At 44.2% G+C, this 26,593-nt stretch overlaps 1 protein-coding gene and 1 long non-coding RNA gene across 5 annotated transcripts in view; one reads left to right on the top strand and one right to left on the bottom strand.

Moving 5' to 3' along the window:
• NR1H4 (nuclear receptor subfamily 1 group H member 4) overlaps positions 1–7,449 on the top strand; it is a 133,359-nt gene extending 125,910 nt beyond the window's left edge. For all 4 annotated transcript variants that reach the window (XM_056574614.1, XM_056574615.1, XM_056574613.1 and 1 more), the window contains 2 exons: positions 1,096–1,209; positions 6,641–7,449. In XM_056574614.1, the coding sequence (XP_056430589.1) occupies positions 1,096–1,209; positions 6,641–6,879 (353 nt within the window). In that variant the 3' untranslated portion in view covers positions 6,880–7,449. The remainder of the gene's footprint in view (positions 1–1,095; positions 1,210–6,640) is intronic.
• On the bottom strand, positions 1,080–26,447 carry LOC130369400 (uncharacterized). The gene is made up of 3 exons (XR_008892739.1): positions 26,315–26,447; positions 6,386–6,527; positions 1,080–1,218 (listed from the first exon to the last, which is right to left on the bottom strand). It is a non-coding gene; the product is annotated as an uncharacterized LOC130369400 (long non-coding RNA).
• Between the last annotated feature and the right edge of the window lie 146 nt (positions 26,448–26,593).

The raw sequence follows: 26,593 nt of genomic DNA, 5'->3' as shown, positions 1-26,593 counted from the left end.
TCCTCGGTGTCCGATCGACGAATGACTGCTCCGTGCCTGAGATCCAGGCAGGAGCAGTCAAGTGCCGATAACACTGATCACAGGTGTGTTAATACACGCCAGTGATCAGCATGAGAGATCAGTGTGTGCAGTGTTATAGGTCCCTATGGGACCTATAACACTGCAAAAAAAAAAGTTTAAAAAAAGTGTTAATAAAGGTCATTTAACCCCTTCCCTAATAAAAGTTTGAATCACCCCCCTTTTCCCATTAAAAAAATAAAACAGTGTAAAAAAAATAAAATAAATAAACCTATATGGTATCGCCGCGTGCGTAAATGTCCGAATTATTAAAATATATCATTAATTAAACCGCACGGTCAATGGCGTACGCGCAAAAAAATTCAAAAGTCCAAAAAAGCATATTTTTGGTCACTTTTTATACCATTTAAAAATTAATAAAAAGTGATCAAAAAGTCCGATCAAAACAATCATACCAATAAAAACTTCAGATCACGGCGCAAAAAATGAGTCCTCATACCGCCATGTACGTGGAAAAATAAAAAAGTTATAGGGGTCAGAAGATTACATTTTTAAACGTATATATTTTCTTGCATGTAGTTATAATTTTTTCCAGAAGTACGACAAAATGAAACCTATATAAGTAGGGTATCATTTTAACCGTATGGACCTACAGAATAATGATAAGGTGTCCTTTTTACCAAAATATGCACTGCGTAGAAACGGAAGCCCCCAAAATTTACAAAATTTTGTCGCACAATGATTTTTTTTCCGTTTCGCCGTGAATTCTTGGGTAACATGACTAATGTCACTGCAAAGTAGAATTGGTGGCGCAAAAAATAAGCCATAATATGGATTTTTAGGTGGAAAATTGAAAGGGTTATGAGTTTTAAGAGTAAGGAGGAAAAAAACGAAAGTGCAAAAACTGAAAAACCCTGAGTCCTTAAGGGGTTAAGGTCAAAATGGTCATTGAGGGGTTAAAGCCCAAACCAAGTCCTTAAGGGGTTAAATATGTCAATTTTAAATGTTAGTAAGTATGCAATAAGTAAAAAGTTTGTCTCCGAAAATTTATTGGGTCTGTGCTTTTTTTTTTTGCAGGCATATCTCATGAATACGTTAATCCAATGTTTAATTTTTACAAAAGTCTTGGAGAAATGAAAATGGTTGAGGAAGAATATGCTCTTATGTCGGCAATAGTGATTCTTACACCAGGTATGTTATCTGTATATAGAAATACAACACAACAATTGAATGTAATAAGAATACTGTATAAATATAAAACTGCATATTATGTTGTAAGTGTGAGGGTCTATTAACACATGATATATTTATAGGAAAACCTTTTGCAATAATCTGTTCCATACATCTTAAAGGGGTACTCCACTGGGCAGAGTTCGGAACTTAATGTTCTGAATGCTGTTTTCACGCAGCGGGGGGTTCGCCACGCCCCTCGTGATGTCTCAATGCAAGTCTATGGGAGGGGGCCTGACAGACATTTCCAGCAGCTCTGCATAATATTACTGGCTTACCCTAAGCCTATAATCATGGTTTTATATGGCACTAGCCACCAGAAACCTGCACTGCAATGTTAATTCCCAAAATGTTGTTGTGGGGAGGTGGCATGAAAGGTTCTTAATTAATATGTAGTATAGAAAATCATTTTTGTCATGTAGAGCAGCTTTGCAGTTTGCACTGTCCATTATGTATAACAAGTAATCCTTTTATAACAATTTCTTTATATGCTTCTTATGCTCTGTTTATGTAAAGGAGATAAAAATACAGTCAGCAATAACATTAAAACGAAGTGAACTGAATAAAACAGATACCATATTTTTTGCCCTATAGGACGCACCCGCATATAAGACGCACCCAATTTTAAAGGTGCAAAATCTAGAAGAAAAAGATTCTGAACCCAACAGTGATCTTCAACCTGCGGACCTCCAGATGTTGCAAAACTACAACTCCCACATGCCCGGACAGCCGTTGGCTGTTTTGCAACATCTGGAGGTCCTCAGGTTGAAGACCACTGCATAGGAGGCAATACTCACGTGTCCCCGCCAATACGGACCCGTCACCGCTGCCCTGGATGTCGCTCCATCGCTGTCGCCACGTCCCCGTGGTGTCCTCGATGCTCCGGACGGCTTCTTCCCCGGGATCCACGCCCTCCGTCGCCGTCATCACGTCGCTACGCACGCCGCTCCTATTGGATGACGGGACGGCGTGCGCGACGACGCGATGACGTCGAAGGAGAGCGCTGGCCATGCAGAGGATCCCGGCATGGAGCAGACACTGAGGAGGCAGGTAAAGTCCCTCCCGGTGTCCTGTATGCTGTTTGGGATGCCGCGATTTCACCGCGGCGGTCCCGAACATCCCGACTGAGCAGCCGGGTTAGTGTCACTTTCCCTTCAGACGCGGTGGTCAGCTTTGATCGCCGCGTCTGAAGGGTTAATACAGGGCATCACTGCAATTGGTTATGTCCTGTATTAGCCGCGGGTCCTGGCCGTTGATGGCCGCAGGGACCGCCCCGATAGGTGTGTGTATTCGCTGTGTATTCGGCAAAAAATACGGTATATGGCAACGTCACTGCCAAGGGGTGGGATATTTTAATGGGAATCTCTCAGCTCCATAACATGCTCAGAGCTGAAGACATGGGCAGATAGTTAGTAGATAAAATGAAACCTGACTGCTTTTTGGTAAAAATTATGTTTGCCTTCTAAGCTCAAGTGTCATGGAGCCAGGCTGAGCAGCAGTATGCACAATAACTCCCCCCCCCCCCCCCCTGCATGATTGATGTACAGGACTCAGTGCTGGAAGCCAAGCAGTAAGGAGTTGGGGAGGAAGGAGAAATGTATGCTGCAGCTATGCACACCCTATAGGACTCGAGCTTAGGAGGAAAACATGATTTTATAACTTTGCAAACAGCCATCAGCTAAGAGACAGGTATCATTTGTTTTATCTTCCTATCAGATATCTCCTCATGTCTGCAGCATGATATTGAGCTGATAGATTCCCTTTTAGGGTAGGGTCACACGTAGCGCATCCCCAGAGTATTTTACACTGTGGATGCATTACTGCCCATCCCTAGAGTGTGCCTCCAGCTGTGCTGGGTTGTCCTGCTCCACAGCCGCAATCCACCACTAAAAGCAGACACAAAGGGAGCTGCGAGTTGTGTGTGTGCGCATGCATGTGTACTCCAGACATCGCTGCCCTTTTGACCTAGCTCAGGGAGCAGGGGGAGCAGCCATGCTGTCTGGAGAGCTCTGTGTCTGCTTGTAGCTGGTCAGCTCTTGAAGCAGGCAAAGTGGGCAAGTGTAACAATCTGAGCAACTTAAACGATTAAATTGTGATTAAATTGTTACTTTGATGCCTACCTAAACATTGTTACAGACCAAGTACACAATCTGAGGTGACGAAGCGGGAAGTAAAATGATGTAGGAACTTTCACATTTGCACCATTTTGATTTCTTTTAGCTCCAGAGTATTTTCAGAATTTGTCAATTTTTCTACCTGTTAGCAGCAAACCACACGAGGCCCAGATTTATCAAACTGTGTGAGAGAAAAAGTGGAGTGATTTTTCCACAGCAACCAATCACAGCTCAGCTTTCACTTTACCAGAACTCGTTAGCTGAGCTGTGATTGGTTGCTGTGGGAAAATCACTCCACTTTTCTCTCACACAGTTTGATAAATCCGGGCCATTATCTTTACATTTCTTTTACGGTATGTTTTTTACTGTATCATTTTAATTCATTTAAGTAACATACCAATACTAGTTTTTTTTTTGCATGCATATTGGTACGGCAGATATTTATTTGTGGGGTATCATAAATGACTGGGTATAGATTCTTTGTCTAAGGACTGAGAGTGAACTCAGTATATTGGATTATAAAACAAACCAATCTGAAAAGGCAGAGTTGCAAGGGAAAGAGCAGCAGCCTAAACCAATGATGAGGCCGAAAATGTGTCTAAGGCATTGTGTGTCCACAATGTGTGTTTTTAACAAGCATTTTTTGTTTTCATTTATGAACTCACTGAGACACATAAGATAGCTGTTGGGCAACTCTCCCAGTGCCCCCCCCCCCCCCCATAAGCACCAACACTTGGCTAAGTGTTTATGTGTTATTAATAGAGAGAGCGGGTAAGCCATTTCCAAACACTTCTGGCATTTGTTTATCTCATAAAGAATAAAAGGATCAGGTAGTTGAAATCCGACGTCCTCAATCCTTTTCTGTTCTTCTGTTGGGGAGAGTCAGAAGGCTACCCATAAACAATAGATGGTCATTCAGTCCATCTGAAATTTTAGTGTGTTTGGGGATCTTTAGACTCCTCCAGACTGTCTGTGGGCAATATACAGTAGCTAAGCTGTAGACTTCTATCATAACTCTGTCCCAGTGAAAATGAACTAAAATAAGGCCAAGAAACAATGAGTAAAGAAAATAAAAATCACATATGCATCTCCTTAACCCCTTAAGGACACAGGACGTAAATGTACGTCCTGGTGAGGTGGTACTTAACGCACCAGGACGTACATTTACGTCCTAAGCATAACCGCGGGCATCGGAGCGATGCCCGTGTCATGCGCGGCTGATCGCAGCCAGGGACCCGCCGGCAATGGCCGACGCCCGCGATCTCGCGGGCGTCCGCCACTAACCCCTCAGGTGCCGGGATCAATACAGATCCCGGCATCTGCGGCAGTTCGCGATTTAAATGAACGATCGGATCGCCCGCGCTGCTGCTGCGGGGATCCGATCATTCATAACGCCGCACGGAGGTCCCCTCTCCTTCCTCCGTGCGGCTCCCGGCGTCTCCTGCTCTGGTCTGTGATCAAGCAGACCAGAGCAGGAGATGACCGATAATACTGATCTGTTCTATGTCCTATACATAGAACAGATCAGTATTAGCAATCATGGTATTGCTATGAATAGTCCCCTATGGGGACTATTCAAGTGTAAAAAAAAATGTAAAAAAATTTAAAAGTAAAAGTTAAAAAAAAGTGAAAAATCCCCTCCCCCAATAAAAAAGTAAAACGTCAGTTTTTTCCTATTTTACCCCCAAAAAGCGTAAAAAACATTTTTTATAGACATATTTGGTATCGCCGCGTGCGTAAATGTCCGAACTATTAAAATAAAATGTTAATGATCCCGTACGGTGAACGGCGTGAACGAAAAAAAATTAAAAAAAGTCCAAAATTCCTACTTTTTTAATACATTTTATTAAAAAAAAAATTATAAAAAATGTATTAAAAGTTTTTTATATGCAAATGTGGTATCAAAAAAAGTACAGATCATGGTGCAAAAAATGAGCCCCAATACCGCCGCTTATACGGAAAAATAAAAAAGTTAGAGGTCATCAAAATAAAGGGATTATAAACGTACTAATTTGGTTAAAAAGTTTGTGATTTTTTTTAAGCGCAACAATAATATAAAAGTATATAATAATGGGTATCATTTTAATCGTATTGACCCTCAGAATAAAGAACACACGTCATTTTTACCATAAATTGTACGGCGTGAAAACAAAACCTTCCAAAATTAGCAAAATTGCGTTTTTCGTTTTAATTTCCCCACAAAAATAGTGTTTTTTGGTTGCGCCATACATTTTATGATATAATGAGTGATGTCATTACAAAGGACAACTGGTCGTGCAAAAAACAAGCCCTCATACTAGTCTGTGGATGAAAATATAAAAGAGTTATGATTTTTAGAAGGCGAGGAGGAAAAAATGAAAACGTAAAAATTAAATTGTCTGAGTCCTTTAGGCCAAAATGGGCTGAGTCCTAAAGGGGTTAAAGGGGTACTCCGCCCCTAGACATCTTATCCCCTATCGAAAGGATAGGGGATAAGATGTCAGATCGTGGGGGTCCCGACGCTTGGCTGAAGCACCCACCTGTTGCGGCTTCTGGTAGCGCTGGAGGCTCTCATCCTAACGCCTCACGACCATGGTGACGGGAGATCGTAACATAACGACTCCGCCCCCATGTGACATCACACCCCGCCCCCTCAATGCAAGTCTATGGGAGCCGTCACGCCCCCTCCCATAGAATTGCATTGAGGGGCGGGGCATGACATCACACTCACAGGGTCTCACGGCCCCCTCCCATAGACCTGCATTGAGGGGCGGGGCGTGAAATCACACTCACACGGTCGTGACGTCACGATCTCACGTCACTGTGGTCGGGAGCCGAAGCCTCCAGCGTTTCCGAAAGCCGCAATCTGACCCCCGCGATCTGACATCTTATCCCCTATCCTTTGGATAGGGGATAAGATGTCTAGGGGCGGAGTACCCCTTTAAATGTACTTACATGTATAATATAATTTTTAAACTGGACAGTCACCATAATAATAAAAGCCATCATTATAATATTCAGTGATTACAAAGTAAGGCTCATACTTTTACTCCGGTATCAAGTCTTCTATTATCAACAGGACTATAATGGATCCACTTTCAAACATTGGCTTGAGACATATTCTTCAGGTTTTCATCAGGGTTCTGGGATTTTTCACAATGTAAATGTTACCTTTCCATGCTGTGACTGTTAAAAGAGATTAGAAAAAGAATGAGTGACACAGTTGCAAAACATTTCTAACATTTCATTTCTCAGTGTGGTGACATTTATGTTTTTAATATTTTTACTATTCATTGCAGATCGACAATTCATCAAAGACAAGGAGTCTGTGGAAAAACTTCAAGAGAAATTCCTGCTTATTTTAGAAAAGCTGTGTAAGCAACATCACCCTAACAACCCTCAACACTTTGCGCGACTCTTGGGACGTCTTACTGAGTTAAGAACATTTAGCCACCACCATACAGACATGGTTATGTCATGGAGAGTCAGAGATCACAAATTTACACCCCTTCTGTGTGAAATCTGGGATGTCCAATAATGAAGATGTTTCTTTCAAGAACTTTTAATTTCATCTGGATTATTTTTTTTGTCACTTATACCATCTATAAACTAGCTCATCATTCTAAATGGTATATAAATATATTTAAAGACATATAAGTAATTAAAATGTATGTTGTACATATGTACATAACATTCTTGTTCATATATAACAATATTTGAAATGAATAGAATCTATAGACTTTTTTAGGCCATTACTAAATTTACAAGATGAATAATTATGCTGTGTTTGTTTGTTTTTTGGAACTGGACAAACTTTGAGTTTAACAGTCTACAATTTGTTGTTGCCCACAGACTATATTTGTATGTTTAATTGATATCAGGATTTCACTATGTGAGCTAAAATGGTGCAGGATTTATTATGTATCTTGGTGCAACTTGCTACTTATATCCAAGAAAAAAAGGCAAATAATCAGTGTAAAAAATGTATACAAATCTTTGTTAAAGAGAAACTGACAGATGGATCAACCCATATAACCTAAATATACAGAAGGTTGGTGTGGGTGATCGTAAAGGGGTATTCCAGTGGAAAACAATTTTTTTTTTTTTATCAACTAGTGCCAGAAAGTTAAACAGATTTGTAAATTACTTCTATTTAAAAATCTTAATCCTTCTAGTACTTATCAGCTGTGTTATGCTCCAGAGGAAGTTCTTTTCTTTTTGAATTTCCTTTCTGTGTGACCACAGTGCTCTCTGCTGACACCACTGTCCACGTCAGGAACTTTCCAGAGCAGTATAGGTTTGCTATGGGCATTTGTTCCTGCTCTGGACAGTTCCTAACATGGACAGAGGTGTCAGCAGAGAGCACTTGTGGTCAGACAAAAAAGAAATTGAAAAAAGAAAACAACTTCCTTTGTAGTATACAGCAGCTGATAAGTACTTGAAGGATTAAGATTTTTAAATAGAAGTAACTTACAAATCTGTTTAACTTTCTGGCACCAGTTGATTTTAAAAGAATTGCTTTCCACCGGAGTACCCCTTTAAGCATACCAATGTATTAATTATCCCAATCCGTTCAGCCATTCCTGAGATATAGCACAATCTTGCAATATTGAAATAAACTCTCAACTGCGCTGGGGTTGGGTGTGAAGACTATCTGCACTTATGACACTGTCCGGTTTGTGGCGCCCCGCTCAACAAGGAGAAGTAGATGAATTTCGATAAGCAGGGCAGCACAAATGGGATCCAGGGGGTGGCGTTAGAAGCACAGATAGTCTTAAAACTAGTCCCCAGTGCAGTTAAAGTGTACATGTTGTTAGCACAAACTTTTTTATGTAATGTAGATAATACCATTATATGTATATTTGTAATATACATTGGTTAAAAATGTGTATATTTTTGGGTGAGAAAAATATACACCTTTAGCTTTTGCCTGTGTGTCTCTATGAAGAGACCAAATATAGGAAGTGAGTGATGTCAATGATCCTGCTGTGTGAGCTGGGAGTTTGTCCTAGAGCTTCACTGCAAAGAGCATTGCTTGTCCTCAGTGTACAGAGCCCTGCTTGTAACCTATATTTGTAACCTTCCTGTATTTGGTCTCCCCACAAAGACACTCAGGCAATAGTTGAAGGGACAAAAATATACATATTTTTTAACCAATGTATATTACAAATATACATATAATGTTATTTTCTACAGTATATAAAAGTTTTTTCTACTGACAGTTACACTTTAAAGGGGTTCTCCGGTGCTTACACATCTTGTCCCCTATCCAAAGGATAGGGGATAAAATGCCTGAAGGATTAAGATTTCACGCCCCCTCCCGTCGGCTTACATTGAGGGGCGGAGCGTGACATCACACGGGGCGGAGGCATGACGTCACAAGCCGCCGGCCCTGTAGTCGCCCATAATCAGACCCGGAGCGAACACGCTCCGGGGACTGATTACAAACGGGGTGCCGCGTGCATGATCACGGGCGTCCCCAGCTGCAGGACTCCCGCAATCAGGCATCTTATTCCCTATCCTTTGGATAGGGGATAAGATGTGTAAGCATCGGAGAACCCCTTTAAGAGTTAATTTGCTTTCTGCAAGATTGTGCTTAGGAACGGCTGAACGGATTGGGGCAAGGAATAATAAATATTAGCAAATATTAATAAATATAGCAGCATATTATACCCCCAGAAAAATGATAAAACATAATATATAACAATATGTAATGATAAATGAATGCACTAAATGAAATATGACCCCTACAAATGCACAAATTATACAAAATAGGTATAATTATTTTTATATATGAGACAACACCACTAAATATGCCCCCTAAAGAAACAGGTTATATATACACTCTAGTGAAAACCAAATCCAAGAACATACACCTAAAATAAAAACAGAAGTGCATTTGTAGGGTCCAATTTTACTTGAGGCATCATTTATCCTTTCATACTGTTATATATTATGTACTATTGCACCGTGTGCTATTGTTTTAGGGGAATACAAGAGGATTAAATTGCTGCTATATTTATTGCTATGTGCTTTGATTTATTATGTTCTGCATGAGGTGGGTGCAGTAGGTTCATCAGACTTTATCTGGTAATTGTTGTATATTGTTTTTAAGTGTTTTAATGTCTTTGTAGTCTATTTTGCTTGATATTTGTTTAATAAAGATTTGTATGTATTTTTAACATAAATGTTTCAGGTGTGCAAGAGTTTATATTTCCCTTCCTTTTTTTTTTATTTTTTATTTTTTTTATTAAATACGTGTTATAGGAGCATTTTGGCATTCTTTCTTAGCAACCCTTTTTAGTTTATTGAGATGGTGCCCATCCATTGTAGATGTACTTGCTACTTATATCCTTTTTCTGACCATTTAAACAACTGTTGGGGGAATTGAAAAAGGCAAACATAATACATTTACTTTGCTTTGTTTCGAGAGGGTTTTGGCTTATTTTGTTCTCCCGACCCAATCAATCATTTGCTGCCATGTCATTTTATTTCAGATTTTGCAGTGAAAATAAAATGGGTTACTCAGTCCTCAGCATACTCACCATAAAACGGGGATATGATGGATGGATGGTTCAAGATGGAAAAAACGTAGATTTCCAGATATAATATAATTTATTAAATAAACATACAATCAATATATCAGATATATTTATCTATAGCAACAGCTGCAGGGCCCTACGGCTGTGTGAATAAGATACAATAGTCACAAATAAAACAAATAAGCCTGGAGCGATAAAAAATGCTACAAAAAAGGTTAATAGCAATGTAGCAAAATTGACTGAACCTGTAAAGGAAAAAATGCAACAAAAAAGTAGCACTTGTAGGGGCAGAAAAACAACATATAAAGTGGCAGTTCCTAAATGTTTCAAAATTAAAGGAAATCTGTCATCAGAATCACCCGCACTAAACCTGTTACACAGGCTTGTAGTGCGGGTGATCCTGATTAAAACGCTCCTTACCTGGTTAAAAATGGTTCAGCGGTTCTTCAGATATCTATATTTTTAGTTTTCTGTTATTCCCTGGCTTGGGACTCAGTGGGAGGTGTTATCATCTGGGACTCGGCCACATGTCATTCTAGCTGGGCGGAGCTGCCGCCCGGCTCATGAATATTCATGAACTTATCCTCCTGGTCTAATTCTTCTTTCTCGGTCTGTTTGTGAATAAATACACCCTCCGTCCCTCCCTTCCTCCCACCCCCGGCTTTTCACTTATGCAGCTCGTCTTCTTACTTGTATAGGGTCACAGCTTGAGTGAAGCCGGGGGGAGAACGCCGCTTCCGGGTGTACGGAACGCGGCGCATGCGCGGCCCTCCCCACCAGACCGAGAAAGAAGAATTAGACCAGGAGGATAAGTTAATGAATATTCATGAGCCGGGCGGCAGCTCCGCCCAGCTAGAATGACGTGTGGCCGAGTCCCAGATGATAACACCTCCCACTGAGTCCCAAGCCAGGGAATAACAGAAAACTAAAAATAAAGATATCTGAAGAACCGCTGAACCATTTTTAACCAGGTAAGGAGCGTTTTAATCAGGATCACCCGCACTACAAGCCTGTGTAACAGGTTTAGTGCGGGTGATTCTGATGACAGATTTCCTTTAACGATGTTATAGCCAGTCCTAGAAGTGAGTATATAGTGTAACACAAGTCCTGGTATGAGGGAAAAAAATATTGGAATAATCTTGTACAAGAAATATGGGGAATACAATAGCAGCGGGCTGAGTTCTATGCAGAGTGCCAGTAACGGAGTTAACACACTGGGAGCCTGGTTGGATGGAGTCTGGCTGTTGGCAAATTGCCGGTAAAGCAGTTCCTGAAAGTAAATGTCACATGCACTATGTGCCACACACCCACTCCATGTGAATCCTGGTGATGGTAGCTTCTTGCTCTAGCTGGTGGCGGCGAAAGCACAATCAAGCGCGATCGCCCACTACTGCAAGATCCCGGCGCGTGACGTAGATTGTGGATGGTCACGTGACTTGGCTTCCAGTCAGCTGATCGGGTGGATTTTTGCATAGGCTCCTGAGAGGAATAAGCCTTTAGTCAGTGAAGATGTTTCTGCATACAAAGCCCAGGAATAAGACTTTTGATGCTCGTATTCTGTGAAACAATTGGTCAACTTTACAGAGAAACCCTGGAGAGACTTTCTTTTATATTCATCATTCACAAGTCTGTTGAACCTGGGAAAACCAATGGACCCATGGGATAACCGGACTTAATCTCAATTGCCGTAACATTGGAAATTCCGGATTATCGGACGTGTTGTAACATTGGAGTTATCGGATTTTAGCGACTCCTTTACCTATGCGGAGGTATCTATCGACAACATCTAAGCGCCCACATCATCCTTAACATAGAGTCACTTTACAGAGCCTGTGCAAAAATCCACCCGATCAGCTGACTGGAAGCCAAGTCACGTGACCATTCACAATCCATGTCACACGCCGGGAACTCGAGGTAGCGGGCGATTGCGCTTGATTGTGCTTTCGCCGCCACTGCTATAGCACATCATTAAACAGTGTTTCCAAAAATAGTAAATAAAATGTATTAAAAAAATGTATAAATGTGAATAAGCCCCATCCCTAATAAAAGTTTAAATACCCCATTTTCCAATTTTTTAAATAAGATAATATAAAAAAAAAATATAAAATAGACATATATGGTATTGACGTGGTGCAGAAATGTCTGAACAATTAAAATATAACATTAAAGGGGTAGTCCAGGGTAGTCCTAAGGATAGGGGATAAGTTTGAGATCGCGGGGGGTCCGACCGCTGGGGCCCCCTGCGATCTCTCTGTACAGGGCCCCGGCTCTCCCGCCTGATAGCGGGTGTCGACCCCCGCACAACGCCCCCTCAATATAAAAAGCCCTAAACAGTCCCATCAGAATACAAATGGTAGAGATAAAAACTACAGATCATGGGGCAAATAATGAGTCCCTAAAAAGCCCTCTATATGGAAAAATAAAAGTGTTTTAAGGAGCCAAAACAAAACAATTTCAAGCATACTAATTTTTTTAAACAAAAAGTTATAATTTTTTATAGTAGTAAAAAAAAAACTAGAACTTATAGAAATTGGGTATTGTTGTAACCATATTGACCCACAGAATAAAGATAAGGTCATTTTAACTGTAAAGGTCACTGCGCAGAAATAAAAACCCAAACATTGCAATATTGCATTTATTTTTCAATTCCAAGGAATAATCTAATAAGGTTATTGAATGTTTATAGAAGTATTAGATAAGGCTCCAGACTAATCACTTCAAGGGACCTTTAGTGCTCCCAAAGCTCCAGCTAAGGATTCTAATGTGTACCATTGAGTGCTAACAAGTGCTCTAAGGTTTTACATATTATTTTTCACATAGATATAGTTTCAAGGATGAAAAAAAGATGAGTCCATCAAGTTCCACCTATAATCCTACTGTATGGTTTTGTTACATTAAAGCTTCATACTGAGGAATTTCTGGGCATTAATTCCGCTTAGAAATTACACTTGCAAATTCCAGTGCAGCAGAATCCCATTTCTGCTAACAGTGCATTCCAGTGCAGCAGAATCTCATTCCCCTGAACAGTGCACACTTCGGAATTTCAGTGGTGGAGTTACCGTGGCTAAAACAATGATCTTGCTTACAGGCGTGCAGTCCTAGCATCGACTGATTCCTTCAGCCCTGGCTACCCTCGAACTGTCTGGTTAGAATTTTTGTGTCCAGAAATTCCTAAGTATGAACTATGCCCAACTGTTTAGAGTGGATAAAAGGTGATTTTAGTACTCTCACTGTTGTTATTTAGCCTCCTGAGAGTGCCCCATGCTATTTCTAATTCTTATCATTGTGACAAGGGATGATTTATAGTATACTACTGTAGGTGGGAGAAAATATGCTACTGATGCACTGGGAACTGAACTGCTGCTGAGATTAGAGGGATTTACCTTGATTTACTTTTATGGTACAATTTTGATTCTTCTTGAGGAGGTCATAAGGTTTGCACACTTGGATTTGGGTTTATTCTGCCATTCTTCTCTGTAGACCCTCTCAAGCTCTTTCACGTTGGATGAAGATCATCAGTGGACAACCATTTCCCGGTCTCTAGAGAGATATTTGGTTGGGTTCAAGTCAAGGCTCTGGCTGGGCCACTCAAGGACATTCCAAGAGTTCTCCCTAAGCCACTCATGGGTTTTCTTGGCTGTGTGCTTAGGGTCATTGCCTTTTTGGAGGGTGAACCTTCAGCCCAGTCTGAGGTCCAGAGCACTCTGGTTCAGGTTTTCATTAACAATATCTATGTACTTTGCTCTATTTAGTATCTCCTCAACTTTACCAGCCTTTCTGTCCTAGCTGCTGAAAAACACTTCTATAGCATAATGCTTTCCCAATCACCATGCTTCACTGTAGGGATGGTATTGGGTCGGTGATGAGCAGTGTCTGGTTTCTTCCAGACATAACATTTAGAATTAAGGCCATAAACTTTCATCTTGTTTCTCATAGTCTGAGAGTGTTTAACAGTTCGTTTTGGTTACTATGCCAGAAAGCCCAGATTGGTGGAGTTCTGCAGTGATGGTTGACTTTCTGGAAGTTTCTCCCATCTACACGCAGGATCTTTTGAGCCAAGCCAAAGTGGCCATTGGGTTCATGGTCACCTCTCTTACCATGGCCCTTCTCCCTCAATTAGTTGGTTTAGTGGGGCAGCTTGCACTAGGAATGCATTGTATTTTCTCTTATTAAGGCTGCCCTTACACTGCAAACACAGTATACATTTGCTGTATGTGTCAGGAAAATTCTTGTGAGAGTTTGTACCATATTAGCCTTAGAAATATAGATGATGGGTGGAGTAACTAACTGAGTGTAACGATGCTGGATGTGGATCCACTGTCCTGTGTGGCTGATGACATGGACCGTATCGGGGAGTGGAGTCTAAGGTGCCGCTGGTCTTCACCAGAGCCCGCCGCAAGGCAGGATGGATTTACTGCGGCAGGCGACACCCAGGTCGCTACCCCCAATACGACTCGACCACACAGGTAGCTGGGGGAGGCGAAGTACAGTAGGATGAGGCAGAGGTGTAGTTAGACTTAGCAGAAGGTCAAGGCAGGCGGTAAAGGTGCAGAGTCAAATAACGTAGTGGAAGGGTCAGAACACAGGCAAGGTGAACAGACAGTATGGAATACTTAATCTCAGGCAAATGGCACTGAAGATCTGGCAGGAAAGTGTGGGAGGTGCAGGGACTTATAATGTGGTGTCAGGTGTAACAATTAATTAAGGGAGTACTGTCCCTTTCAATTTCAGAGCTCACACACCCTAGGAGATGGGGACACGCGTGCCGGAGCTGAGACACAGAGGAAGAAGCGGCAGCGGAGCATGGTGAGTGATGGGCTGGGACTCGTATGCGGATTCAGGGACCATGCGCTCACGGCCAGTACTAGCGGCTGGAGCGCAGTTCATGACAGTACCCCCCCTTTGGTCTCCCCCTTTTTAAGGACAAGAACTTGTGGATAAGGTCACGGGCTAGAATGTTGTCCTGCGGCTCCCAAGACCTTTCCTCTGGGCCAAATCCTTCCCAATTCACAAGGAAAAAACTTTTTCCTCTGACAAACTTGGAATCCAGAATTTCTTTGATGATATAGACATCGGAGGTACCAGAGATGGGAGTAGGAGTGATGTCTTTTTTTGAGAAGCAGTTATGGATAACAGGTTTTAAGAGAGATACATGAAAAGAATTCTGGATCCAGAGAGAGGAAGGCAGATGGAGAGAATAAGCCACAGGGTTTAAAGGTTTTTTGATAATGTAAGGACCCAAATAGCGAGGGCCCAGCTTATAACATGGAACCTTAAAACGGATGAACTTGGAAGACAGCCACACTTTGTCCCCTGGAGAGAATTTGGGAGGATGTCTTTTCTTGTCCATTTGCGATTTCATATGAGTGGCGGCATGCTGAAGAGAGTCATGAGTCTTTTGCCAGATGGAGACGAAGTTCTGCACTTGATCATCGGCCATGGGAACTCCGGAGGAAGTGGACAAGGGTAAAGGAGGACGATGATGAAGTCCATAGACTACAAAGAAAGGAGAATACCCAGAGGATTCAGAATCTTTATGGTTGCATAAAAATTTGGCCCAGGGTAGCAGATCGGCCCAGTTGTCATGGCGAGTGGAAACAAAATGGCGGAGATAGTCTTCCAAGACCTGGTTCACCCTTTCGACCTGTCCATTGGATTGAGGGTGGAAACCCAAAGAAAAATGTTATTTAACTTGAAGCCGTGAACAGAGGGCCCAAAACTTAGAGACAAACTGGACTCCTCGGTCGTAGACAATATGGGAGGGCAATCCATGCAGGCGGAAGATAAGGCAGAGGAACAACTTGGTAAGCTGTGGTGCAGAGGGTAATCCCAGTAGTGGCACAAAATGAGCCATTTTAGGGAATCGATCCACAACAACCCAAATGACCGTATTTCCGCCAGAAGAGGGAAGGTCAGTAATAAAGTCCATCGCGATTTCGGTCCAGGGTTGCTCTGGAACTGGCAAAGGATGTAGTAGACCTGCAGGCTTGGAACTACCAATACTGTCGGGAGATGAGCTGTATGGACTTACGAATTCCAGCATGTCCAGCCAAAAGAGAGGAATTACACCATTTCAGGACTCGGAATGTTAAACGGGGAGGTAAATAAGTATTCCCTGGTGGCAAGTGCTGAAGACATGCTGGCGCTGCTGAGATGAGACGATCAGGGGAAATAATATGTTGAGAGTGGGATTCCAGGCCTTGAACATCGAAAGATCTGGACAGAGCATCAGCATGAAGATTCTTCTCTGCAGGACAAAAGTGGATTAAGAAGTTAAATCTGGAGAAAATTAGAGACCAACGAGCCCGTCGGGGGTTGAGTCGATGGGCAGACTGGAGATAGAGCAAGTTCTTGTGGTCAGAATAGATAGTAAGCGGATGTACAGAGCCTTCCAAGAGGTGATGCCAGTCTTGTAATTCCAACTGTTAGGATTCGGCTAGCTGGATGTGGATCCTCTGTGTCAGCGAGGGATTGGCGTGGACCGTGTCGGTGGACCAGTTCTAAGTTGCTACTGGTTTTCACCAGAGCGGGATGGTCTTGCTGTGGCGGTAGCGACCAGGTCGTATCCACCGGCAACGGCTCAACCTCGCTGACTGCTGAGAAGGCATGGGACAGAAGGACTAGGCAGAGGCAAGGTCAGACGTAGCAGAAGGTCGGGGCAGGCGGCAAGGTTCGTAGTCAATAGCAACGGCAAGAGGTCAGGAACACTGGTAATGGCAAACACAGTGATAGCTTTCTCAAGGCACAAAGGCAACAAGATCCGGCAAGGAAGTGCAGGGGAAGTGAGGTTATATGGACAGGGGGCAGGTGGAAGCTAATCAGACTGATTGGGCCAGGCACCAATCACTGGTGCACTGGCCCTTTAAATTTTAGAGAGCCGGCGCGCGCGCGCCCTAGGGAGCGGGGCCGCGCACGCCGGGGCAGCACAAACGGGGAACGAGTCTGGTAAGTGGGCCGGGATGCGAATCGCGAGCGGGCGCGTCCCGCATCGCGGATCGCATCACGGCTAGGGAGGAGCGGGAACCAGGGGAGGAGCGGGAACCCGAAGCGCTCGGCGTAACAGTACCCCCCCCCCTTGGGTCTCCCCCTCTTTTTGGAACCTGAATATTTGTGAATTAGGTCCTTGTCGAGAATGTTATCCTTGGATACCCATGACTTCTCCTCAGGACCGCAATTCTCCCAATCTACAAGAAAAATTCTTTTACCTCTGAGCGTCTTAGACGCGAGAATTTCTTTAACCGAGAAGACATCTGAGGACCCGGAGACAGGAGTAGGAGCAACAACCTTGGGAGAGAAGCGGTTAAGGATAAGCGGTTTAAGGAGAGAGACATGAAAAGCATTGGGAATACGGAGAGAAGGGGGAAGAAGGAGTTTGTAGGAGACAGGATTGATTTGGCACTTGATTTTAAAGGGTCAAAGCTAACGTGGTCCCAGTTTATAACTGGGGACACGGAAGCGGATATACTTGGCGGAGAGCCACACTTTGTCTCCAGAAACAAAGACAGGAGGAGTTCTTTTTTCGTCGGCATGCTTCTTCATCCGGGATGAGGCCTGTATGAGGGATTTTTGAGTCTCTTTCCAGATGGTGGAGAAGTCCCAGGAAACCTCATCAACAGCGGGCAAACCAGAAGGCGTGGGAGTGGGGAGGGGGGGAAGAGGGTGAAGCTTGGCATGGGGCAGAGTGTTACCAGGCCGGGGGCTATGAGGAGGAGACACAGCATAGTCCTGATAGGCCTTGGGGAGACCAGGTAAAGGAGGAGACACTGAGGTTTGAGTGACGGGACTGGGAGCAGACGTGAGGCATTTTTTGTGGCAAGAAGCACCCCAGCTCTTGATCTCCCCAGTGGTCCAGTCAAGGGTAGGAGAGTGGCGTTGGAGCCATGGCAGACCGAGGAGCACTTCAGAGGTGCAGTTGGGCAAAACAAAAAGTTCAATTTTTTCGAGATGCAGTCCAATGCTCATGAGCAGGGGTTCTGTGCGGTAACGCACAGTGCAGTCCAATATTACTCCGTTGATCGAGGAAATGTAGAGCGGCCTGGCGAGACGGGTCACAGGAATGTTGAACTTATTAACCCCTTAAGGACCCGGGCTTTTTCCGTTTTTTCATTTTCAATTTTTCCTCCTTAACTTTAAAAAATCATAACTCTTACAAATTTTCACCTAAAATTATATATAATGGCTTAATTTTTGCGTCACTAATTCTACTTTGTAATGACATTAGTCATTTTACCCAAAAATCTACGGTGAAACGGGAAAAAAAATCAATGTGCGACAAAATTGATGAAAAAACGCTATTTTGTAAGTTTTGGGGGCTTCTGTTTTTACGCAGTACATTTTTTGTCAAAAATGATACCATATCTTTATTCTGTAGGTCCATACGGTTAAAATGATACCCTACTTGTATAGGTTTGAATTTGTATCACTTCCGAAAAAAATCATGAATACATGCAGGAAAATTTATACGTTTAAAATGGTAATCTTTTGACCCCTATAACTTTTTTATTTTTCTGTGTTAAGGGCACTTTGAGGACTCATTTTTTGCGCCGTCATCTGAAGTTTTTAGCGGTACAATTTTTGTTCTGATCAGACTTTTTGATCACTTTTTATTCACTTTTTTGTGGTATAAAAAGTGATCAAAAATGCGCTATTTTGGACTTTGGAATTTTTTTGCGCGTACGCCATTGAACGTGCGGTTTAAAAAGTGGTATATTTTTATAATTTGGACATTTCCGCACGCGGCGATACCACATATGTTTATTTTTATTATTATTTACATAATGTTTTTTTTATTTTTGGAAATGCCGGGTGATTCAAACTTTTATTAGGGGAAGGGATAATTGAAAGGGTTAATGATTTTTTTACACTTTTTTAATGCAATATTATAGCTCCTATAGGGGGCTATAACATTGCATGTACTGATCTTTTACACTGATTGATCCATCTCCATAGGAATGGATCAATCAGGGTTTTCGGCGATTGAATGCTCAAGCCTGGATCTCAGGCTTGAAGCATTCATTCGGCGATCGGACAGTACAGGAGAAGGTAAGAAGACCTCCTCCTGTGCTACAGCTGTTCGGGATGCCGCGATTATACCGCGGTGATCCCGAACAGCTCCCTGAGCTAGCCGGGAACTTTTACTTTCGTTTTTAGCCACAGCGATCAGTGCCGTGCGCTATTAGAGGCGGGTCACTATGACGCCGGGCCCGCCGCGATATGATGCGTTATATCGCAGGACCGGGACTCATGACGTATGCATACGTCATGGGTCCTTAAGAGGTTAACAAAAGAGGCCAAAATAAAATTTCCCACAGAACCAGAGTCCAAGAAGGCCACAGCTGAGAAGGAGGAGTTGGCAGAAGGAGAAATCCGTACGGGCACAGTGAGACGTGGAGAAGCAGACTTCAGACCAAGAGACGCCAATCCCACGTGAGCTGGGTGCGTGCGTGCGTTTCCCAGATGTGGAGGACGAATAGGGCAATCCACCAAGAAATGTTCGGTACTAGCGCAGTACAGACATAAATTTTTATCTCTGCGGCGAGTCCTCTCTTCATGGGTCAGGCGAGACCGATCCACTTGCATAGCCTCCTCGGTGGAAGGCACAGGGGTAGATTGCAAAGGATACAGTGAGAGAGGTGCCCAGAGCGGTGTGGCCCATGACAGGGCCTTCCCAGACAGGAGACCACGGCAGAGTCTAGAGTCCCCATCAAGTTTGTCCGGCAGGGACAAGCAGAGGTTAGGAGCGGCCGCTCGCTGCGGAGGAGGTGCAGGAGCCGGCGGAGGAGATGGTTGTTGCTGTAGCAGCTGCTGTAGCTGTGACTGAAGTTGCTGTAGCCTGTGGTCAAGTGCGACAGCTGGTGACCTTGTTGGGCGATCAGTAGGGATTGCTGGGCGACCACCGTGAATATATCAGCGAGACTTGGCAGCGGCATCTCAGCGGGATCCATGGCCGGATCTACTGTTAGGATTCGGCTAGCTGGATGTGGATCCTCTGTGTCAGCGAGGGATTGGCGTGGACCGTGTCGGTGGACCAGTTCTAAGTTGCTACTGGTTTTCACCAGAGCCCGCCGCAAAGCGGGATGGTCTTGCTGTGGCGGTAGCAACCAGGTCGTATCCACCGGCAACGGCTCAACCTCGCTGACTGCTGAGAAGGCGTGGGACAGAAGGACTAGGCAGAGGCAAGGTCAGACGTAGCAGAAGGTCGGGGCAGGCGGCAAGGTTCGTAGTCAATAGCAACGGCAAGAGGTCAGGAACACTGGAAATGGCAAACACAGTGATAGCTTTCTCAAGGCACAAAGGCAACAAGATCCGGCAAGGAAGTGCAGGGGAAGTGAGGTTATATGGACAGGGGGCAGGTGGAAGCTAATCAGACTGATTGGGCCAGACACCAATCACTGGTGCACTGGCCCTTTAAATCTTAGAGAGCCGGCGTGCTAGGGAGCGGGGCCGCGCACGCCGGGACAGCACAAATGGGGAACGAGTCTGGTAAGCGGGCCGGGATGCGAATCGCGAGCGGGCGCGTCCCGCATCGCGGATCGCATCACGGCTAGGGACATTATCGCAGCACTCCCGGTCAGCGGGTCTGACCGGGGCGCTGTGAACAGGAGAACGCTGCGAGCGCTCCGGGGAGGAGTGGGAACCCGGAGCGCTCGGCGTAACACCAACTTAATGGCCAAGAGCTCGCGATCTCCGATAGTATAATTTCTCTCCGCAGGGGAGAAGTTTTTGGAGAAAAATCCACAGGTTAAGGTTCTTCCCTTAGAAGACTTTTGTGTTAACACTGCACCTGCTCCAACTGAGGAAGCATCCACTTCCAAGATGAATGGCTTGCTAGGATCGGGTCTAGATAGAACAGGAGCCAAAGTGAAGGCAGACGATACCTGTTTGAAAGCTTCTTCAGCCCCAGGAGTCCAAACTCTTGGATTAGCAGTCTTCTTGGTAAGGGAGACGATGGTAGCTACCAGAGTGGAGTAGCGAGGAATAAATTGACGATAGTAATTGGCAAAGCCGAGGAAGCGCTGAATTGCTTTCATGCCCAAAGGTTTAGGCCAGTCCAGTACTGCGGACAGCTTGTTGGGATCCATTTGAAGACCTTGACTGGTAATAATATACCCCAGAAATGGAATGCTGTTTTTTTCAAAAGTACATTTCTATAGTTCAGTATAGAGATGATTTTCACGGAGAAGCTGTAACACTTGGCGGAGGTGAGATCGATGAGACTGGATATTGGGTGAGTAGATGAGTATGTCACCTAAATAAACAACACAGGAGTATAGGAGGTCAAGAAAAATATAAATAACGAACTCCTGGAAGACTGCTGGAGCATTACATAGTCCGAACGGCATCACCAGATACTCAAAATTTCCATCCCGAGTATTAAATGCAGTCTTCCATTCGTCACCTTCTCTTATGCGAATCAGGTTATAGGCACCTCGAAGGTCTAGTTTGGAGAAGATTCTCGCCCCACGGAGATGGACAAATAACTCTGAGATTAAGGGAAGAGGGTAGCGGTTCTTGACTGTGATTTTATTCAGTCCACGATAGTCAATGCAGGGTCGCAGAGAACCATCTTTTTTCTCTACAAAGAAGAATCCGGCTCCGGCAGGGGAAGATGACTTCCTGCTAAAACATCTTTTGAAGATTTTCTTGTATAGATTTAGACATGGCCTGAGTTTCAGGGACGGACAGAGGGTAAATTCTTCCCCAAGGAGAAGCGGTCCCGGGCAATAAGTCTATCTAATCATAGTGACGATGAGGAGGCAATACTTCCACTTGTTTCTCACTGAAGACGTCAACACAGTCCTGAAGAAACAAAGGCAAACCGGGCAGAGGAGTAGAAGGAGGCACCTGCTTAAACGGACGAGTGTAAATGCAGTGACTGTTGCAATAAGGTCCCCAACGGAGAACTTCTCCCGTTTTCCAATTCAGCTGCGGGGCATGGAGTTGCAACCAAGGAAGGCCAAGCAGGAGAGGAGAGGTACAGTGAGGAAGTACATAGAAGGACAAGTTCTCCTTATGTGAGACTCCGACCTGCATTTATATCGGTTCTGTGCGGTATAGCACGGTGCAGTCCAGATTTTCACCATTAACCGTAGAGATGTACAAGGGCTTCAAAAGGCACCGCCAGATGATACCTATGTACTATGGAGGCATCAATAAAATTTCCCGCGGAATCAGAATCCAGGAAGGCAAGAACGTAAATAATCTCTTTGGAGGGTAGAGAAAGCTGGACCGACATATTCAAGCATGGAGAGGTGGTGTTCACACCTAGGGAGGCCTCTCCCACAAACCCTAGGTGCGAGCATTTCCCTGTGAATGAGGACGTACTGGACAATCTTTGAGGAAATGATCTGCACTGTCACAGTAGAGATATAGATTCTCAGCTCGTTGGCGAGTTCTTTCCTGCAAAGTCAGGCGAGACCGATCCACCTGCATAGCTTCCACTGCGGGAGGCAACGTAGAAGGTTGCGGTGGTTGCTGGAAGACTGGTGCCAGACGAGGAAAGCGCTGAGGTCGTGCAAACTCCCTTTCTTGACGTTGCTCCTCACGTCGCTCAGAGAAATGGATATCAATCCGGGAGGCCAGCTGTATAAGATCATTTAATGAAGATGGCAATTCCCAGGCAGCAAGGACACCTTTAATATGGCTAGAGAGTCCTCTTTTGAAAGTGGTGCAAAGAGCTTCATTATTCCAGGCTCAGCAAGGCCGTTTCAGCGGAAGAAGCTCGTGTAGGTTCTTTGAAAACACTTAGGAATTCTGTCAGGAAAGCCTGAAGACTGGCTGTGAGTGGGTCACTGCGATCCCATAACGGAGTTGCCCAGGCCAGAGCCCTTCCAGTTAACAGACTGACAACAAAGGCCACCTTTGCTCGTTCCATAAAGAACTGTTTCGCCATAAGCTCTATGTGCATGGAGCACTGTGTCACAAATCCATGGCAGGACTTGGGATCCCCTTCATACTTCTCGGGAAGAGACAAACGGAGCTTGGATCCTGTGGTGACTGCTGGAGCGGGAGGCATTACCGGAGCAGGAGGAGGTTGTAGCTGCTATGGTTATTGCTGGGCAGTAAGCAGCTGCTGCACATGGCGGACCACTGGTTTAACTGCTGTGCCTGCTGGGCCAACTGCTGCGACTGGAGAGCCACTATAGTGGCAAGATCTGGATTCTCGGGCAGAGGTACCCCAGCGGGATCCATGGCCGGATCTTGCTGTAACGATGCTGGATGTGGATCCACCGACCTGTGTGGCTGATAACACGGGCCGTATCGGGGAGTGAAGTCTAAGGTGCCACTGGTCTTCACCAGATCCCGCCGCAAGGCAGGATGGTCACTACCCCCAGTACGATTCGACCACACAGGTAGCTGGGGGAGGTGAAGTACAGTAGGATGATGCAGAGGCATAGTCGGACTTAGCAGAAGGTCAAGGCAGGCGGCAAAGGTGCAGAGTCAAATAACGTAGTGGAAGGGTCAGAACACGGGCAAGGCAAACAGACAGTATGGAATGCTTAATCTCACGCAAAGATCCGGCAGAAAAGTGTGGGAGGTGCAGGGACTGATAATGTGGTGCCAGGTGCAAAAACTAATTAAGGGCGTACTGGCCCTTTAAATTTCAGAGCTCCGATGCACTCGCCCTAGGAGACGGGAAAGCGCGCTCCGGAGTTGAGACACAGAGGAAGAGGTGGCAGCGAAGCATGGTGAATGACGGGCTGGGACTTTCATGCGGGCGCGTCCCGCGATGCGAATCCCAGCACCGCCGGCAGGGGATTCAGGGACCATGTGCTCATGGCCGGTACTAGCGGCTGGAGCGCAGTGTATGACACTGAGTTACCCAATAAAGGTATCATCGCTACTCTACTTATCTCCAGGAAAATTGTTGACACATAAATTAAACAATATCCATTAATATCCAAGAATGCAGAACTGCTTAGATGGGAAACCCATGAGTGACAGATGCCACTGTTTGATTTTATAATGGGATCCATCAGAGGTATATGTTGTGAGCATTCCCCTGACATATACCTTCAATGAACACTGCAAAGTACACTATTGAAAAGTGCCTACTTTGAAATCCCTTTTACTTATATAGTTCTTTACATATTTTATCACATGTTCAAATTACACGCTACAGATCTGGGAATCTGTCCAACATTCCGAGTCACAGACACATAGGACCATCTGCTGACTAAACTACAGCTGGAGTTTATGAATATCAAGCAATATACTTGTCCATAGCAAGTAGCTGCGTGTGTACACATAGGCCCAGATTTACTAAACTGAAAGCCAACATTTTTTGTACTTTTTTTTTGCTTTTTTAGCGTGTTTTGAGTTTTCCTGACAGATTTATGAAGTGTTTCTGTCAGTTTTGTCCTGATGTTGCGCTGAGACAGACATAGCACCTCAGAAAACCTTAAAGGGGAGATCCTTAGACATATGTCCTGAGATATTCACTAAGGGTTTTCCTACAGTTAACACAAATTGTCTCATAATGGCGCAACGTAACTGCATGGTGTTTGCCCTTTTATTGCCAACTATATATTGGGCTGTTTTTACATTAGTGACATACTTGGCACAAGTAGGTGCACAGAGTCAAATGAAGAAAAAGTGAAGTGAAAATAGGAAGATAATAAATAAAGCAAGATAAGAAATGAAAACCCTAATGCGAATGGTTTTTGAAAACCAGACACTCTTAGGTAAAATGGGTAATTGTCAGGCTTTCAAAATCCCTATACATTAGAGTTTTGCTTTTACATTATCAGATTTACTAACCATCTTCTTGTCTAGTGTATTTAGTTGGATTTTAATGTGTGCCTCTCTGTGTTCCATGCACCATTGAGACAATTTTCACCAAAACTGTAGAAAAACCCTACATTAATATCTAGGGAAAACAAAGGTCAATCTCATAGCAAAATTAGGAAAAAAACTGACAGGAACACATTATAAATATGTTGGAAAAACAAACTAAAAATGCAAAAAGGGTCACATTTAGAGGGGTACTCCACCCCTAGACATCTTTGCCCTTATCCAAAGGATAGGGGATAGGGCGTCTTATTGCGGGAGGGGCGGCCGCTGGGATCCTCGGCGATCTCCGGTCCAGGCACCCCAGGTTCTGAACATTTATAGAGCGACCACAGCCATCACGCTCCCATAGACATATATGGAGGGGGCATAACATCACGGCCACAGCAGTCAAAACCTGCGTTCTGAACATAAATGTTCAGAATGCAGAGGTGCCGAAGACCGCAGGGGTCCCAGCCGCTGGACCCCTTATTATCAGACATCTTATCCCCTATCCAAAGGATAGGGGATAAGATGTCTGATAGTAATGGGTCCAGCGGCTGGGACCCCCACGGTCTTCGGCACCTCTGCATTCTGAATGTCTAGGGGTGGAGTACCCCTTTAAGTTTGGTAAATCTGGGCCTACATAGGGGATAACAAATTTTAGCAACCATCACAGTTCAGCTTTTGTTTTACCAGAGCCAGTTAAGAAATTTAAATTTAACTGAAATTTGTTCCAAACCAAACAGTGTAATTGACATAAGTCACATGGTAGTCAATGATTTATGTCAAATACACTGTTTTATGTTACCATGATTACTACACGTGATACCCGGTGTGCCTATGATGTCATCAGTGGGCGCCTCCTCATGCATTTAACTGACGCCTGCGTACATTCAGATTCACCGCAGAGGAAGGCTATATGCCGAAACGTGTCCTGTTCTGAGGATATGCAATAAATATTATTGGCTTGAAGCTTTGGTGAGTGCCAGGACCTTCTTTACTACTATGCATTAAAGGGGTACTCCGGTGAAATTTTTTATCTTCTTAATCAACTGGTGCCAGAAAGTTAAACAGATTTGTAAATTACTTCTATTAAAAAAATCTTAATCCTTCCAGTACTTATCAGCTGCTGAATACTACAGAGGAAATTATTTTCTTTTTGGAACACAGAGCTCTCTGCTGACAAATTCAATGTTCTGGCAGCTTTTTTCGAGCTGAAAGTCCACCTCAAAAACTCCTCAGTGTGCACTGTACAGCAGAATCCTATAGCCAGCAATGGGACTCTGCTGCACAGGAATTCCCAAGCGGAATTCAACGCGGAAATTCCGTAGTGTGATCCCCGCCTTAGGCTGGGTTCACACTGCAGAATTTCTGGGCAGAATTTCTGTCGGAGATCGAGCCGGCGGCGCTAGGACCGATCAGACTGCATTGCTGCCCCCATAGACTGGATATATTGGAAGATCTGCTCAGAAATGCATCGCCATCTATGGGGACGGCAATGTAGTCCGCGCGGTCCTAGTGCCGCCGGATCGATCTCTGGCAGAAATTCTGTCCAGAAATTCCAGTGTGAACCCAGCCTTACTGCTAAATCGTCATGTGGCTCAAAACAGTCATGTCCTACATTTCTCTATTTTTTATGTTTTTCTCTGCTGTTTATACCTGAAATTTTTGCAAGTAAAGTTGCATTCCCCTTGCTTCTCGCCTCGCCTGGTGCAGTACACCATTTTTTCCCAACTAGTGTGCCTCCAGCTGTTGCAAAACTACAACTCCCAGCATGTCCGGACAGCCTTTGGCTGTCCGGGCATGCTGGGAGTTGTAGTTTTGCAACAGCTGAAGGAACACTGGTTGGGAAACAGTACACAGTACTCTATGGGTTGCAGTACACAGTACTCTATCCTCTTCGTTGACAAGAATGTGGGCACCTATGGCCGGGGTACA

The sequence above is a fragment of the Hyla sarda genome, chromosome 4, assembly GCF_029499605.1.
Source record: "Hyla sarda isolate aHylSar1 chromosome 4, aHylSar1.hap1, whole genome shotgun sequence".
Classification (NCBI taxonomy): domain Eukaryota; kingdom Metazoa; phylum Chordata; class Amphibia; order Anura; family Hylidae; genus Hyla; species Hyla sarda.
The sequence above is the reverse complement of the archived record's forward strand: the minus strand, read 5'-3'. Positions and strand labels throughout refer to the sequence as shown.